The 15767-nt window shown below is 35.1% G+C and overlaps 1 protein-coding gene across 7 annotated transcripts in view; it reads right to left on the bottom strand.

The window, feature by feature from the left end:
* The window catches only part of USP34 (ubiquitin specific peptidase 34), a 236854-nt gene that overhangs the window by 121643 nt on the left and 99444 nt on the right, over nt 1-15767 (bottom strand). For 6 of the 7 annotated variants that reach the window (XM_036873004.1, XM_036872997.1, XM_036873001.1 and 3 more), the window contains exons 11-18: nt 11929-12054; nt 11606-11735; nt 10902-10937; nt 10399-10529; nt 9494-10104; nt 7093-7307; nt 3497-3612; nt 3278-3405 (exon numbers count right to left, since the gene is read on the bottom strand). In XM_036873004.1, coding sequence (XP_036728899.1) covers nt 3278-3405; nt 3497-3612; nt 7093-7307; nt 9494-10104; nt 10399-10529; nt 10902-10937; nt 11606-11735; nt 11929-12054 — 1493 coding nt within the window. The remainder of the gene's footprint in view (nt 1-3277; nt 3406-3496; nt 3613-7092; nt 7308-9493; nt 10105-10398; nt 10530-10901; nt 10938-11605; nt 11736-11928; nt 12055-15767) is intronic. The other variant, XM_036872998.1, reaches the window with a different exon arrangement.

The raw sequence follows: 15767 nt of genomic DNA, 5'->3' as shown, positions 1-15767 counted from the left end.
AGGTATAGGATTGCCTCCAACAAATGAAAAATGCTTCAACTTCAAGTGATTTGGGAGTGAACAAATTAAAGCTTAATAAAAATCCAAATTGACGATTCTCCATTTTATACACAGAATTTTCCTTTTGTCTCTTTTAAGCTACACTACTTAGAAAAATATATGCTCATTATGGAAAAATTAGAAAATAGAAAACCATAAAGAAGAAAAAATTAACTGATTCCTCCCAGAAATAACCATTCTACAGTCTCACATATTGCTTGCAATCTTTTAAACAAACGGGCCTATAAGTATATGCCCATATCATTATATAATCTTTGAAAACATTTGACTCTTAAAGGCTACATGATATTTCATCTTTCACATAGCTTTTTTCCTTTTTATTGAAGTAACATACATGAAAAAACATGTATAAACCTAAGTGACAGTTCAAAATATTAGCAGGTGAACATACCTGTGTAACATGCACCAACATCAAGAAAGAAATCATTACCAGCATCCCAAAAGCCTTGGGATATGCCCCCTTTCCAGTCACTAACAACCCAAGAGTAACCATTATCCTGACTATTAAATACAATAGTTTTCCTGATTTTCTTTTTTAATTTATTCATTTATGGCTGCATTGCATCTTCGTTGCTGTGTGCAGGCTTTCTCTAGTTGCGGCGAGCAGGGGCTACTCTTCATTGCAGTGCACGAGCTTCTCATTGCGGTGGCTTCTCCTGTAGCGGAGCACAGGCTCTAGGTGTGCGGGCTTCAATAGCTGTGGCACGCGGGGTCAGTAGCTGTGGCTCATGGGCTCTACAGCGCAGGCTCAGCAGTTGTGGCGCACAGGCTTAGTTGCTCTGCAGCATGTGGGATCCTCCCGGACCAGGGCTCGAACCCGTGTCCCCTGCATTGGCAGGCGGATTCTTAACCAATGCGCCACCAGGGAAGTCCCAGTTTTCCTGTTTTTAAATTCTATATAAACAGAGTAATAGAGATATACTTTTTTACATCTGGCTTCTTTCACTCAACATTGTATCTGCTTCTTTCACTCAACATTGTATCTGTGAGATTCAACCACACTATTCCATGCAGTTGTAGTGCTTTCATTGTTACTACTATATATATACTATTTCATTCAACAAACAGTCCACAGTTTAATTTTCCTTCCTATTCTTTTTTTGTCATTTGAATAGCAGTACAAAGAATAGTTATTTTGAATAACGCTTTTATGAACATTCTTGAATGTGTCTTTTGGTGACCTGGATGTATTATTAAAAGGCACATACTGGGGCTTCCCTGGTGGCACAGTGGTTGAGAATCTGCCTGCCAATGCAGGGGACACGGGTTCAAGCCCTGGTCTGGGAAGATCCCACATGCCGCGGAGCAACTGGGCCCGTGAGCCACAATTACTGAGCCTGCGCGTCTGGAGCCTGTGCTCCACAACATGAGAGGCCGCGATAGTGAGAGGCCCGCGCACCGCGATGAAGAGTGGCCCCCATTTGCCGCAACTGGAGAAAGCCCTCGCACAGAAACGAAGACCCAACACAGCCATAAATAAATAAATAAATAATAATTTTTTTTAAAAAGGCACATACTTAGCAGTGGAACTGCTGGGCCACAGGATATGCAGATGTACTTTTGGGGAATAAAAATTGATACAACTTAAAAAAGTGTTCATTACCTTCACAAAGACTTTTAAAAGACAATTAACATTTTAGGGACTTCCCTGGTGGTCCAGTGGGTAAGACTCTGCGTTCCCAATGTAGGGGGCCCAGGTTCAATCCCTGGTTGGGGAACTAGATCCAGCATGCATGCCTCAACTAAGTTCGCATGCCGCAACTAAGAGTCCGCATGCCGCAACAAAGATCTCACGTACTGCAATGAAGATCCCGCACATAGCAACTAAGACCCAGAGCAGCCACAATAAATAAATAATAAATAAATATTTTTAAACATATTTAAAAGACAAAACATTTTTAAACTAATTTCTATAATACCATCCACCCATTAAAAGCATTCCTTTTAAAGAATATATGCCAAATGAGGCAACTGATCCACTAACAGGGGTCTATTAGTGGTTTCTTATACCTGCATGAATAAGCAATTTTTCTATTGTGATTGTTCCAATTATAGCCCTTTAAAGATCAAAAGAAGAAAACTAAATATTGCACTTACTTTTTCTAATTCAATTAGGTAAAAAAAATTTTTGAAGCAGTTAAATATTCAATAAAATTAGACATTTATATTGAGCCTGGGCAGAGGTAAGCTGAAAATATTAATATAATATACTCAATTAGGGGCTTCCCTGGTGGCACAGTGGTTAAGAATCCGCCTGCCAATGCAGGAGACACGGGTTGGAGCCCTGGTCCAGGAAGATCCCACATGCCACGGAGCAACTAAGTCTGTGCGCCACAACTACTGAGCTTTCGCTCTAGAGCTCACGAGCCACAACTACTGAGCCCACGCGCCGCATCTACTGAAGACCATGCACTATAGAGCCCATGCTCTGAAACAAGAGAAGCCACCACAATGAGAAGCCCACGCACCACAACAAAGAGCAGCCCCCGCTCGCCGCAACTAGAGAAAGTCCACGCGCAGCAACAAAGACCCAACACAGCCAAAAATCATACACAAAAAAAAAAATTAAAAAAAAATATATATTCAATTAATAACCTAATTCACTACATCAGAGAATGGAACAATATTATCAGAGCAGTATAAGGGAAACTGGAGACTGTATCAACAGAACAGAACTGAAAATCAAGAAACTTGTGGTAATTATTTGAGCCCCAATAAGAAGTATATAAATATATAGCAGAATTCAAACTAGGGAAAAAACACAACTAACCTAATTCTTTGTGCACTACAGAAGTCAAAAGATCCACCCAGATGGAAGAACAATGCCATTAACAAAATGTTTATATTTCAGCTTAAGTTTAACTTCACTTATCGTATTTAGCTTCCTTTATATAAACAGTTCGAGAACATTTAAACTGTAATCTGAAAATAGAGTAATCACCACCATGTTCCCAGAATCAAGAAGACAGTATTCCTTTGTCTCTGTTGGAGGGGATCTAATCAAGAGTGTTGAAAAGTGATGAAAAAAGCAAGACTGTGTGGTAACATATAAACCCTGTGGGGGAAAACAGTTTAGAACTAATATAAAAACCACAATTACTAAAATAAATAGGTTGATAATGGCACATTAAATGCTACGAACCCACCATATCTAGGTCAATAAGAATACTGATTATGTATATGATTATTGCATAAAAAATTTTAAATTCCTATTTACCTGTTGTTTCCTAAATTTTCAAGGCAACCTTCAATGAATCTCATTCGAATCTGTCTATCCGTAAACCAACATACTAAGGAACAGAGAAGTTTCTCTGCTTCATTTATTAATCCTTCAGAAAGATTAACCTACAAAAAATGTATATACATAAAGTTACTGTTTATACTGAATGCATTTTGCTGTAATTTTGTAGTCTTTTGGCTTTATTAAATAACTTACTGCATCATCATCTTGGACTATATCCCACAACAAAGTGTTTCCTTTCTTGCAAACGTTATCCAAATTAATGTCTGTTACAGCATTACTGCTGAATTGATGTTTATGAACTGTAGGTCCTGAAGGGGCAAAATATAACACACTATAGAGAATGCAGTTGACTGAAATTGTAAAGTGAACTACAGCATTCATAAAGTTAACAAATTCAAAGTGAAGTATAACAATAAATCTCTTCTTACATCACAAGATAAAAACAAGATTAACACAGTTGCTTTATGAATGAGACAGAATAGTACTGTTTAGAGTTTGATACTACTAAAGCAAAATAAGAAAAGTTTTCATAGCCTCGCCACTATTTCATAGTCTCCTCACTATTACTAATAAGTATGATTATTTAATGTTTTCCACATGTCAAGAGAACTGTATATAAATATTTGAAACCCAAATTAAACATTAAGAAGAAAATTTAACTGAATTAACTATATAGCCAAGGGACGTTCCTCTAAATGAACTTCTGTAAAGTGTCTTATACCTAAAGATTTTTTTGAGATGATTTACTCAAAACATTCAATTAAATTCAAAGCGTCTATTATAATAATTCAGACTTTCTGACTGCCAGACTATAAATTCTCCCTAGCTCTGTTATATTAAGCAAAAATGCTTCTTTGTCTTTAACAGCTTTACCATGAAATTTCCCTCTTAAACTGTACATGTACTTTGATTTCATTAAAATGAGAATTATGCAACCTTCACCATAATTCCGTTTTAGAACACTTTCACCACCCTAAAGCATTCCCTCATACCTAATTACATTTAATCCCTGATCCCATTCTCGAGCCCTAGTCTGTTCTTCCATCCCCATAAATTAGCCTTTTCTAGAAATTTCATATAAATGGAATCATACAATACATATGTATACTCTTATGTCTGACTTTGTTCACTTAGCAAAATGTCTGAGGTTCATCCATGTTGAAGCACCTATCAGTAGTGTGTTCCTTTTAAATACAGAATAATATTCCATTATATGAAAATATTGTTTATATATCTACCAATTACTGAAAATTTGGATAGTTTCCAGTTTTTGTCTAATATGAATAATGCTGCCATAACACTGATGTAACCAGTCTTTGTATAGACATGTGCTTTCTTTTCTTTAGGGTAAATACTTAGAAGTGGAATTGTTGGGTCATAAGGTAAACACGTATGTTTAAAATTTGAAGAAACTGCCAAACTTTTCCAACACATAGGTATGGTCGCTCTTTTTAATTTTAGCCATTCTAGTAGATATGCAGTAGAATCTCATTCTGGTCTTTAATTTTAATTTCCCTAATGACTAATGATGCTAGGCATCTTTTCATGTGCTTATTAGCCATTTGCGTACCTTCTTTGGTGAAATAAATCAATTCCCAATTTTTAATTAAGTTGTCTGACTACTGAGTTGTAAAAGTTCTTATATGGTCTGGATACAAGCCTTTTATTAGATATATGATTTGCAAATATTTCTCCCAGTTTGTAGCTTGACTTTTTAAGTTTGGGGTTTGTTTGGTTTATTTGTTTTGGTATTTACTTTTTTAAATTAATTTTATTAAAATACAATGTAAATACATAATCAAGATCCAGAACATTTCTATCACCCCAAAAAGTTCTCGTGTCCCTTTACAATCAATCCCCACCACCAATCACTGAGTAGATGTCAACCATTATAAATTACTTTAGGAAATTTTAGAAGTGCATATAAATGATATACAGTATGTATTCTTCTGTCTAGCTTCATTTGCTTAGAATGTTTCTTGATATTCAGCCATGGTGTTGAACGTATCAGTAGCTCTTTCCTTTTTATTCCACTGTGAATATACAACAATTTGTTTATCTACCAGTTAATTCCAGCTGAGGTTCACAAATGAAGCAGTTATGAACATTCAGGTACAAATCTTTTTGTGGACGTATGTTTTCATTTCTCTTGGGTAAATACCTAGAATAGGAATTGCTGAGTCATATGGTAAGTATAAGTTTAACTTTAAAAGAAACTGCTAAAACAGTACTCTAAACTGCCTGTACTATTTTAAGCTCCTTCACAGCAATGTATGAGAGCTGTAGTTGCTCTGCATCCTTAGCGTCATTTGATATCAAGTCCTTAATTTTTTACCCATCCCAAATGAGTAGAAATATCCAGTTGTAGTTTTAAGTTGAATTTCCCAGATGACTGTAGATATTGAACATCTTTTCATGTATTTACTGACCATTTTTATATCTTCATTTATGAATTAACTAAATTTATTCATACCTGTTGTCCATTTTTAAATTGTATTGTTTGTCTTACTGTGTTGGAAGAGTTCTCTATAGTATTAAATACACAGTAATACAAGGTAGATTTGGAGAGCATTAATACGTCTAATATTTTGCTCAATTTCTAACTTCGTATAGTAAAAAAATATGTACAATACTGAATAAAAGGAAAATGGGTTAAGAATAGAAGAATGGTGAAAATTTAATAAATATGGTATAAAATTAAACTGACCTCAATCTTAACCCATTCATTTCTCAACAACCACAATAACAACAAAAATGTCAAAATAGGGAATTCCCTGGCAGTCCAGTGGTTAGGTCTCCGCGTTCTCACTGCTGAGGGCCTGGGTTCGGCGCCTGGTCGGGGAACTGAGATCCCGCGAGCCACGCAGCACGGCCAAAAAAAAGGGGGGGAAAAAAGTCAAAATAACCTTATCTAGATTATACGCAAGTAACATTTGAAATCAGAAAGTTGTTGCCAAGATCCACAAATTGCACCTCCAAGTCTGATCGTGGCTTTAAAAGCATAAACCTAATCTACCTGGTTTACTTAGTTTATAATTTACTGGCATCCCAAAACCCATGTCCTAGGCTAGCAAGTGCTGATGGTATGTAACCAAGCAAGAGGTTGGATATGGACCTTTAAATTGCCAATTCTAGAACTGTTTTCCCTCTTAATTTTTCTCCCTTTCCTCCTTTATCTCCTACTATTCTTTAACCTCTTCTAACCTCTATTCTTTAGAGTTTGGTCATGTCCTATCATCTTTTTAAGACTGATTTAGAGTGATCAGAGCCATGGTTTTTTGAACATTTTCATCACCCCAGATGAAAGAAACACCTCACCCTTTAGCAGTCACCCCTCCTCTTATTTCTCCCAATCCTCACTAGCCACAGGGAACCACTAATCTATACTTTCTATCTCTACAGATTTGCCTATCTTAGTCCTTTTATGTAAATGGAGTCATACAACATGTGATTCTGTGTAATCTCCTACTTTTAAGTCCTAAGATTCCTGAATATAAAATCTAATGCAGCCATATATTTTCTCAAATACAAAGCTATAATTTTTATACATATTATTTTTTATTTCTTTTCCTTGTTAAATATCTCTTGATGGAACTGCAGCCTTCATATTCATGATGGAGTATTCATAATAATTTCATTTCCTTGAGGAAAAAAACTATAATATGAAAATTATTTGGCAAAAACATTGAAGTAACAAAACATTGACTGCTGATTCCTTTTAACAATGTGTTATATAAATTATTCCTATTTTAAATAAAGGAATAATTTTACTTACTACAGAACCTTACCTTGACTAAGATGTTCATGGTAAATAGATGCTAAATTGGGAAGATGTTGTTGGAGATGAGATGTTAGCTCTGCATGTGAATTAATCTGAACTAGCTCCTCTTCACACCCAGATTCTTCACCATCAAAATCAGCCATATTTTTTTCTGATTTTGCACTGACCTGGGAGCTGCTGCAACTGACATCATCTGCACTTAGCATATCATCAACCATATGACTGTAACACAGAGAGGAGTACAAAGTTAGCAATTACAAATTTAAACACACATTGTGAATCACAAAAAATATCTCTCAAAACATTTGGCACAAGTTACAACCCACTCAAGAATAAAGCTACATTTGTTTGTTAACAATATGGAATATTGACAGCTTTACAAAAAATAAAAAGCCCACAAAGTCAGCACTATATATTAATTATACAATATACCTACATATTATCTGGCCCATCAACACACTTCACTAAAACAACTTCAAAGAGAATAATTATAGGAAAAAAAAAAAACCAGTAAACTTAACTGTTAATTTTTTTATAAACTCAAATCTTAAAGTGAAACCTTAAAATTTATTTACATTTGTTCATCCAACTGCAGAATCAAATCAGACAACTACCAGGAAAAAAATTTCAATTTACAGCTGCAATCTCGATGTGGTTAGTATTAACTGAGGGACTTTTAACTCAATAAACACCTATTAAGCCCTCGCTTCTAAAACATACCATACAGGGTGCTCTAAAGATGTAAAGACAAAATGATAAAAATAACACGAAGAAGAAAAGTTCAGGATTGATTTAGAGACTCACAAATGGTACCCATACAAAGAGAATATGGAAATGGCTAACATAAAAAAATTAAATCATTAGGTCTTTTCAGGTAGAGGGTTGGTGTGAACCCTAAAAGAGATTTACAGTGTACCAAACTGAACATACTACCCTCCTCAGTTTTATGAACTAATTGCTTTGTCTTCAGTATGTCCTGGGGAGAACTCTGAATGTGCAGTTCTGTAATGTCAGACCATAAGCCAGTGGTTCTCAAACAGAAGGCCAAGGGGACATCTGGCAATGTCTAGAGACAATTTTTGGTTATCTCAACTTGGGAGATTCCTCTAGTATGTAGGCCTAGAGGCTAGGGATGCTGCTAAACATCCATCCTACAAGGCAGAGGGCAGCATTCACATTGCTGTAAATCCAAAACACAGAATTACCTGGCCCAAAACATCAATACTGCCAAGATTAAGAAACATTACTGTAAACTCATATGGGTTAATGATAAGAAGAAAAAGGCAAAGGAAATAAAGTAGGAATATGTATGGATGTGTAGTTCTCCCAAACAACCATATTAAATTCTGAAAGGCCTGGCAAATAGTCAGATCTAAGATAAATCCTGATAAACTACATACCCCTACTTCATCATTAACTCAAATATTACTACTTGCAATGACAGTAATAATAAATAGCAGCTAATATTTATTAAGTTCTTATTATGTGCCAATCGTATCAGCCCATGAAATGCTCACAATAAGCCCATGAGATAGGTACTACTGTTCCTATTTTATAGATGAGAAAATGATAGTAAGAACAACTAAGTACCTTGCCCAATACTGTAACACTAGTAAATGACAGAATCACTTACTATTAAACACCACAGGTGTATTTCACAGATAATCAAAAAGCTTTATGCTGAGGCTTTATCCTTATTAATATCCTAAAATTAGAATGTGCATAAAATTTCCCTTTTCATGATCACACTTTAATGGAAGTTTCCACAAGCAATTTACTATCTACTATTAGGCAATTATTACAAGGAATTGAAGATCTAGATCTGTGTTGTCCAATACAACAGCCACTAGCCACCTGTGGCCACTGCACATGTAAAAAATGGCTGGTCTAAACGAAGATGTTAGGAGTATTAAATATACACAGATTATTGAAGACCTAGTACAAAAAAAAATTATATTAAAAATTTTACACGGATTACATGTGGATATATGATATTTTGGATATTACTGCTTTAAATAAAATTTATAATTAAAATTAATCTTATCGGTTTCATCTTGCTTTTTAAAATGTACCCATTAGGAAATTAAAAATTGGGACTTTCCTTGGCGATCCAGTGGTTAAGACTCCATGCTTCCACTGCAGTGGGGCATGGGTTCAATCCCAGGTTGGGGAACTAAGATCCTGCAAACTGCAGGGCGTGGCCAAAAATAAATTAACTAATTAATGAAAATTAAAAATTACATACTTATGGCATGCATTTGCAGCTTACATTAATGGCATGCATTTGTAGCTCACATTATATTCCTACTGGACAGCACTGATCTAGAATATATCGCAATTGAATAAATATAGGCTATAATTAACTCCCTAAAGGAAATGTAAGCTGTTTTATTTTTAGGTAGACTTACCCATCGTGGTGGTGATGATGGTGGTGGTGGTGGTGGTGATGCTGTGGACCAATAAACTGCCGACAATTAAATAATTCATTCCCAATAGTCTCCCCAAGAAAGTCCCCAGTGCGTGTAATACAAGATTCCTGAGATGCTTGTGCTATATGAGCAGCATTCATTTCCCCTGAAATATCATGTTCTGGGTCTTCAGAGTGTGAACAGGCATCTAGCATTCGTATTCGATTATCTACTGATGGAACTGACTCAGTGTTAAAAACCAGGTCCTTTCCTGTTCCATTGCTTGTCCCACTTCTTTCTGATGGACCTTGGGAATCCCCTAAGCAAATGCCTGCTTGACTTTCTAATTTCCTGTTCCGATGATCTGTACCACAACTGCTTTTAGAAGGATTATGACCATGATCGTCATCTTCATCTTCTTCTTTAAGGGCTTCAATATCTGCAATGTCTTCTGACTGTACCTCACTGCCAGGGCTCCCTGCTGACTGGCTTGCATGGCTAGAATTCACCTCATTGCTAGATCCATCACTATGTCCACTACTGCTACCAGGACCACTGCTTCCATCTTCACCACTGTTGGCAGTTTCATCAGAACTTCCCTGCATGGATTCCTATATTTAGAAACAAAGAGATTTAAATAAACATTTAAACTAGTAAGAAAAAAGTAAATGACATTAACACATTGTACTTTTTTAAAAGGCTGCCACAGTCCTGACAAACTGCATTGAACAATACAAAATGGAATTAAAAACTCAAAGAAAAGCAAAGAACCTCAATGATACTTAAAAGATAGGAAAGGCCTCAACTGGCATCATGTTTATATTCCCAGTTCAAAGGATAAACATGGCACAAACCCAAAAATCAAAAAATCTCTTTTAAAGTGGGAGGAAAAAGTATTTTCATACCTCTGTATCTGAAAGTCGCTGCTGCACATGTTTGGTTCTATTAATAAGTTGCTCATCCATTTCAATGTCACTGCCTCCACTTTGATGGGTATCGCTGTTATCACTGCTTTGAGGACTGGCTGCAGGTGACCCTATATTAAAATGATGGGGTTTTTTTACTTCTAACTTGTATTAACATGGATCTATCAGAATGTCATAATCCTTTGATTCTTTGATATAACAAAGCTTCATGCTAAGTAGCCAAAAATATAATCTGGAAATATGTTAACATTTGCCAATTATTTCTAAAGAAGATATACATGATTTCAATTAAAAGTCAGGATACTAATGATTTAAGCAAAAAGGGTAAGTAAGATAGATAGGTAGTCAGGATTTACATCTCCTATGCAAAATGAACTTTATGACTGTGATACAAATATATTATATAAAATTAATTAACTCTAGATGATCATCAAAATAAAACTACAAGTCATCTTGCCATACATTTCTAAGACTCAACTTACAAGGTGATGGTGCAGCTCTCCTGAGCTCTTCGTCCTCTGAAGGAAAAGGAAAAAACAGGATGGAAATAATCTAAGTGACTGAATTTCTTTGGGGCACATATCAGTTGTTTTTATTACATAATCAACAAGATATAGGTAGGGAAACCTGCAATAATGTAAGTCCCCACCATGTGTCGTAGTACTTGTGGGTGCCTGCACAGGAAAGCCTAAGAAAAGGGTAGTATATGATGTCAGGAAACAAAAAGAGGGGTAAAGCTGATAAAGTTTTAGGAAACCCTAGAAAGCTATACATGTAAAAGCACACATAAAATACCTGAAAAGACAGAAAACTTTGAAGTAGAAAACACAGAAAGAGAAATGTATCATTATGTTCTATTCTCAAAATTATTTCTAAAAGAAATCATGTTGACTGTTTTCTAACCAAAAGCTCTAAAGCTTTTAGGAGATAGTTTTGTTTTTTTTTTCTTAAAAGAACACTAATGGAAGAAGATCCAGTAACTACTGAAACGTTATTGCTGTTATTTGAACAGTAAACCAAAAACATGAGCTAACCCCAATTTATTAACGTTTTAAGAAAACCAACACCTCCCTTTCCAACTTATTTCAAAATTGAGATTAAACTGAAACTAATTTGCAGAAACTGCTTCAAATTTGAGTTATAAGCTATGAACAACTTACTTCAAATTACATTATACTTTACTAACCTTTCTTATTTCCAATGGGAAGATTAGTGTTTAGTAAAGATGCAAAAGAACTCTGTTTAGATAGCTGGGCCTTAGCTGCTAGCGCATTATTCCACAATGCTTTAATTAACATCGATGCCAAGTACAGTGTCTTTAAAAAAAAAAAAAAAAAAAAAAAAAAGAGGAGAGGTTGAAATTAGAGGTTTTAGGAAATACTGTAACAAATTTAATATCCTTTGCCTAACTGAAATGCCAACAGTAATAAACTACAAGTTAAATGATCTGAATCACAAATAAATTTTCACTTTACAAAAAAAAAAAAAATTATGTTTTGAATGAATTACCTGTTCAGTATGAACACTTGGTTCAAGAGCTGAGACCAGATTAAGAAGGTGTCTAAGTGGTACTGGATCCAAATTCTTGATGAGTGAAGGAAATAAGTCATGTATATACCGACTACAGTGTTTCAGCTAGAAAATAAAAGTAGAGACAATAGTCAAAAATAACCACACTACATAAATAAATAACCTGACACCAAAAAAGTTATATAAGCTTAAAAGTGAAGAAGCTGGCTAGTACACTGATATTTTTTAATATATTAGTAAAATGTTAATTACCAAATGTCATAAATTGCAGTACATAAAATTGTGAAAATACAATTCCACTTAAGCAGAACTTCACTTTATCCAAGCAAACCACAAGCATAATTTTTTAACCTCAAGGAGGAAGCCTGCAATAAATAGTTTCTGGAATCCAAGTATAAAAAAGGATTCCAATTAAATTTAGGAACATATCACTAATATAAAAACAAGTTTAAATAGTTAATTAAAATGTAGGCAATAAAAAATAAAATAAATTACAATTAGGAGAGAAAACCAAATAAATATTATTTTTTAAGTGTACAGTGGACCCTTGAACAACATAGGTTTGAATTGTGTGCACCCACTTATACAAGTTTTTTTTTTTTTTTCCACTAAATACATACTACAGTACTATATGATCCACAGATATGGAACTGTGGATACGGAAGGCTAACTGTAAAGTTACACATGGATTTTCGACTGTGCAGAGAGCAGGTGTCCCTAATCCCCATGTTGATCAAGGATTGACTGTATTATATTTCTCACATTAAGTGGTTATAAAGTATTTATATAACAAGGTCATTAATTGAAAAACAGTACAAAATAGCAACCCCTTTATAATCAAGGTCTACATAATATACACTAGGAAAGTCTCCTTTGTTATACTAAACAGAATTATGTAAATATGAGAGAAAATATAATATTTACAAAGATATGACTACTAAATATTACAATGTCATGTAAAATAAGTATCTTTTACAGCTACAAAGGTGCTAACTGCTAAATCAAGATACAGCAACAAATCTCACTTGGTCAGAAATACCCAATTTCAGGACTCCAAAGGTAAAATGTATCCTACTTATCTACAATACATAAAAAGTCTATAAGAAAATATAGATTTCTATTCTAAAACACTGACTTTTATATTTTTCAGGTGTAAATCATATAAACTCTCTTCTGCTGCATCATCTTATCAGGATAAATATACACAACCTAATTTTGAAACAGAAGGTAAAATAAAATAACACTGGAAGAATTCCTCTATGTTGAGGTAACTTCTAATAAACTACACTATTTACTTCAATGCTACTATTAAATTCAACAGTGTTCTTTACACAACTGCAGTACTTTAAGACCAAAAACATCATTTGATTTTGAGAAATGAATTATCAATTATAAGTCTGCTGATTTTATAGATCTCACCTAAGAATATTTTAATATAGTATTAATTAACATTATAATTGGACTGTACTAACAGTTTATACTTGCTTTTTGTCAAGAAATAACTATTAGATTTACACTTTTCCTAATGAAAATGTGATTAAAACATACTGTGTGATAAATTCCTGATTTGTACCAGCGTAAATATTAATAAAATGGGATTTTCATAATAGATATAATTTTGGTTATTTTTAAGTAAAAGACCCATAAAAGATAACTATGTAATCCTATAACTGAGGCAAAAGACACATAAGGCTCTTTTCAAGATGCACTTTATGAAGACACATCCAAAAGTCAGGAAAAAAATATTAAGATTGATGGCTTTAGTTCCTGGTAAAAATGGCAGTGTGGAGTTGGTTCACAGACTCTTCTTAACTAGTTATTGAAAAGAAAAGAGAAGAAAAGAATGTCAGAGAAGATGGCAGAGCAGGAAGTGCCAGGAATCCAGCTCTGTACCTAGAAAGCAACTGTACTACTGGCAGAAACTGTCTGATGTAACTATTCTGAAACTCTGGAATAGCCAATTTGAACTCTTGTGCTCCCAAAGGAAAGCTTGGCTGGTAAATTGTTGTTAATGTTGGCCAATTTCAGCCTTCAGTGTGATAGCAGCTACCCATTTCCTACTCCTTGACCCTATGGCAGGCAGCTGTGGGGACAGCAATATGTGACTCTGGTACAGTTTGTTGGAGCCATGGGTGGGCAATAATGATCTTGTCCAAATAATAATGTCCAAATAACAAACTTCTGTGTTGTGAATTCGGATTACTACATCTGATGGGTGAGGTGCAGGCACAGAGGTTAGCTGCCATTGTTTCAACCCAAATCAGCAAGAGTGACTACTGGGGGAATTAAAGGAGCCACACCAGGGTTTTTTTAAGACACTCAATATCAACCAAATATGTAGAACAATTTAGAAAGGTACTGCCCATTCCCAGGGAAAGACACAGCTCAGAAAAATACCTGAAAAGACCATGAGCTTTCACATTAGATCATTTTTAGGCTAGGGATCAATTAAAAAAGAACAAATTCTGAGAAAAGAAGAGAATCTCTTTTCCAAAGTTACCATATTATAAAATTCAGTGTTTTCAACCAAAGGAAGAAGAAAACCAACACAAAGTATAAAAAGAAACAGGAAAATATGGCCCATCCAAATAAATAAAATAAATCAACACAAATGTACCCATCATTTGTAGAATGCTCACCCATAGGAATTACTAGACAAAGACCTTAAAACACCTACCCTTAAAGATGTTAAAAGAGCTAAAGGAAAAGGACGAAGGCAGGAAAACAATGCATGAACAAAATGAGAATATCATTAAAAAGACAAATTATAAAAAGGAACCAAAAAGAAATGCTGAAAAGTAAAATAACTGAAATAAAAAATACACTACAGGGGCTCAAAGGCAGATCTGAGCAAGCAGAAGAATAAGCAAACTTGAAAACAGGACAACTGAAGAAAATATGACAACTGAAATTACTGAATCTAAGGAAGAGAAAGAAAAAAGAATGAAGAAAAGTGAAGAGAGTCTAAGGGACCTGTGGGACACCACCCAGTCTACCAATACACTTGTTGTAGAAATCCCAGAGGAAAAGAAAGGTACACAAAGTATATTTAAAGAAATAATGGCCAAAAGCTTCTCAACTTGAGGAAAGACGTAAGTCTACAAATCCAAAAAGTTCAACACACTCCCAGTAGGATAAACTCAGAGAGTTATACCAAGAGATATTATAATCGAACCGTTAAAAGACAAAGACAATAAAATAATCGTGAAAGCAGGAAGAGCTAAGCAATTCACATAAAACAGGTACTCAATAAGACTATCAGCCAATTTCTAATTACAAACCTTGGAAGCCAGAGGAAGAAGGATGATACATTAAAGGGTGAGAGAAAAAACTTTCAACTGAGAATTCTACAATTGGCAAAATCTGTCCTTAAATAATGAGAAATTAATACATTTCCAGATAAACAAAACTAGACCCACAACTAGACCTGCCCTGCAAGAAATGCAACAGGAAGTCCTTCAGAATAAAATGAAAGGAAGCTAGACAAGAGCGAAGAAATAAACATCTCTGATAAAGGTAAATATATAGATAATTAAAAGCTAGTATTGGGGCTTCCCTGGTGGCACAGTGGTTGAGAATCCGTCTGCCAATGCAGGGGACACGGGTTCGAGCCCTGGTCTGGGAAGATCCCACATGCCGCGGAGCAACTAGGCCTGTGAGCCACAATTACTGAGCCTGCGCGTCTGGAGCCTGTGCTCCGCAACAAGAGAGGCCGCGATAGTGAGAGGCCCGCGCACCACGATGAAGAGTGGCCCCCACTTGCCGCAACTAGAGAAAGCCCTCGCACAGAAACGAAGACCCAACACAGCCATAAAATA

Source organism: Balaenoptera musculus, chromosome 13, assembly GCF_009873245.2.
Source record: "Balaenoptera musculus isolate JJ_BM4_2016_0621 chromosome 13, mBalMus1.pri.v3, whole genome shotgun sequence".
Taxonomy (NCBI): domain Eukaryota; kingdom Metazoa; phylum Chordata; class Mammalia; order Artiodactyla; family Balaenopteridae; genus Balaenoptera; species Balaenoptera musculus.
The sequence above is the reverse complement of the archived record's forward strand: the minus strand, read 5'-3'. Positions and strand labels throughout refer to the sequence as shown.